Source organism: Sinocyclocheilus rhinocerous, unplaced genomic scaffold, assembly GCF_001515625.1.
Source record: "Sinocyclocheilus rhinocerous isolate Xijiao unplaced genomic scaffold, SAMN03320098_v1.1 scaffold2321, whole genome shotgun sequence".
Classification (NCBI taxonomy): domain Eukaryota; kingdom Metazoa; phylum Chordata; class Actinopteri; order Cypriniformes; family Cyprinidae; genus Sinocyclocheilus; species Sinocyclocheilus rhinocerous.
In genome coordinates, this window is record NW_015661043.1 from 210584 (window position 1) to 212804 (window position 2221).

General features: G+C 47.0%; 1 protein-coding gene across 2 annotated transcripts in view; it reads left to right on the forward strand.

Moving 5' to 3' along the window:
• Positions 1 to 2221, forward strand: part of LOC107726207 (E1A-binding protein p400-like) — a 50485-nt gene that overhangs the window by 6223 nt on the left and 42041 nt on the right. For both annotated transcript variants that reach the window (XM_016535729.1, XM_016535730.1), the window contains exon 2: positions 625 to 1991. In XM_016535729.1, coding sequence (XP_016391215.1) covers positions 657 to 1991 — 1335 coding nt within the window. In that variant the 5' untranslated portion in view covers positions 625 to 656. The remainder of the gene's footprint in view (positions 1 to 624; positions 1992 to 2221) is intronic.

Below are 2221 nucleotides of genomic sequence, written 5' to 3' on the forward strand. Positions count from 1 at the left end.
CACGTTTCAAAATTAAAATGCAGCGCGGGTGTATATGAATATATAATTGAAAAGAACCGACCGTCTTCAGAAAAGCTTTGATGTCATTTTCATTTCGTCTTTCCTGTAATGCCTGATGAGCAGCGCTTATTTGATTACAGCCGTTACCGGGGAAACCGCTATATCTCCAGCTCCCAAAGCGCCTCCTGCTGGCAGAGAATTAATTTGCAGTCTGTGGGAAACACTGGTGTCTGTCAGCAAACGTAAACAAAAAGCATCCTTCAGAACTGTTTTGAGAAGGTGCTTAAGTTTTGAGCCATGTATTATTACTCTAAATTGGGCTACTACTACCATTACTATCTTGTACCCTGCAATAATCATTTGCTCAAACTCACTTTTATAATATCTTCATTTGTGTTTTGAAGATCTGAAAAAAAGTTATTCCGGTTTGAAATGACATCAGAGTAGGTAAATTAATTTTCATTTTGTGCACATTATTCCTTTAATTGGCCTGAGCTATATATTGGTCTGTCTCCACAAATTATTAATGACTTTTTCCATGGAGGTTTATTATGAATTTCTATATCTTTGTCTAACCGAAATATATTTGCATGGTAGAAATATTGCACTGTTGTCTCCCCACAGAGTGTCTTTTAATACAGTTGAAGTGGCACGCAATGCACCATGGAGGAGGCCCACCAAAAGTGCAGAGGAACCTTCAGAGATCCAAGTCCTTCACTGGATCTGAGACAGAAGACCAACAGCAGCATCAACAACCACCACAGCAGCCCAAACAAAAACAGCAGCAGCCCATGCCGGTTACCCAACAACAACCAGCAAATGCCAATCACCCCCAGTCACCGGTGACATCTTTTGCTCCGTCCGCCAGTCCCTCTGCTCCACAGTCTCCCAATTACCAATTCATCATGAGTCGGAGTCCGGTCACAGGCCAGAACATGAACATCACTTTACAGAACGTGGGACCAATGGTTCCTGGGAGCCAGCAGATCACCCTTGCCTCTCTTCCTCTCCAGAGTCCAGCATCCCCTGGCTTTCAGCACCAGCCCCAGCAGTGGAGGTTCGAATCCGGGTCTTCGTCTTACGTGGTGACATCACCCTTGCCCCAGACAATGCAGCCTCAAAGTCCGACCCAGCACAGTCCGGTCCCTATACAGGCTGTGCCCAGGCCGAGCGCTCCTGGGTCGGCTCTGGGAGTGTGCGGTCAGAGCCCGACGCGGTTTGTGGAGGGAGGTATAATGGTTAGGCAAATCAACTTGAGCAGCCCACCTGGAAGTGGTCATTTTGTGTACCAGGATGGAACAGGATTGGCTCAACTGGCTCCGACAACGGCAGGTGCCGTTCAGCTGACCTCACCTGGGACACCAGGGGCTGTCAGAGAAAGACGCCTGTCCCAGCCGCACTCTCAAACCGGGGGCACCATTCACCATTTGGGGCCGCAGAGCCCTGTTGCGGCAGGGGCTGCTCTCCCGACGTTGGGCAGCCCTGGGCACATCACCACCTCCAATCTGCCTCCTCAGATCAGTAGTATCATCCAAGGCCAATTAGCTCGTCCCATGATTTTTGAGAAGATGGCGCAAGGCGTTGTGGCTGGTGTGGCGGCCTCTTTTGGGGTCACATCCACCATCCCTCCATCCAGCCCATCCAGGGGCAACCCTCCCCAGGGCCTGACCAACCAGTCCCTGACTCCCACCAGCATGAAGAAGATGCAGCCGAAGAAGCTGGAGGAGATTGCACCCTCAAATCCAGAAGTGGCGCAGTTGAGGAAGCAGTGTCTGGAGCATCATGCAAAGAAGATGGAGAGTCTGAAGGAGGTGTTCAAGGATTACCTGATTGAGCTCTTTTTCCTGCAGCATCTGCAAGGAAACATGATGGACTACCTTGCTTTCAAGAAAAAGCCCTGTGTGCCTCTCTTCACCTACCTGAGGCAAAATGATCTTGACCTTGAAGATGAAGAGGAGGAGGAAGAGCAGTCTGAGGTCATCAATGATGAGGTAAAACATGTGTTTTGCTCTTACCTACAATATGTTTTCAAATATGCCAAAGTTAAATTTTCAGCAGCCGTAATAGTGGTCTAATATAAAAATAAATCATTATTATTTGCAAATTTGCTGCTCGAGGAAAACATTTCTTATTATCAGTGTTGAAAACGGTTGTGCTGCTTCATATTTTTTTAGGGTTATTTTGATAATTTTTTTTATTTATGAATAAAAATATAAATCTT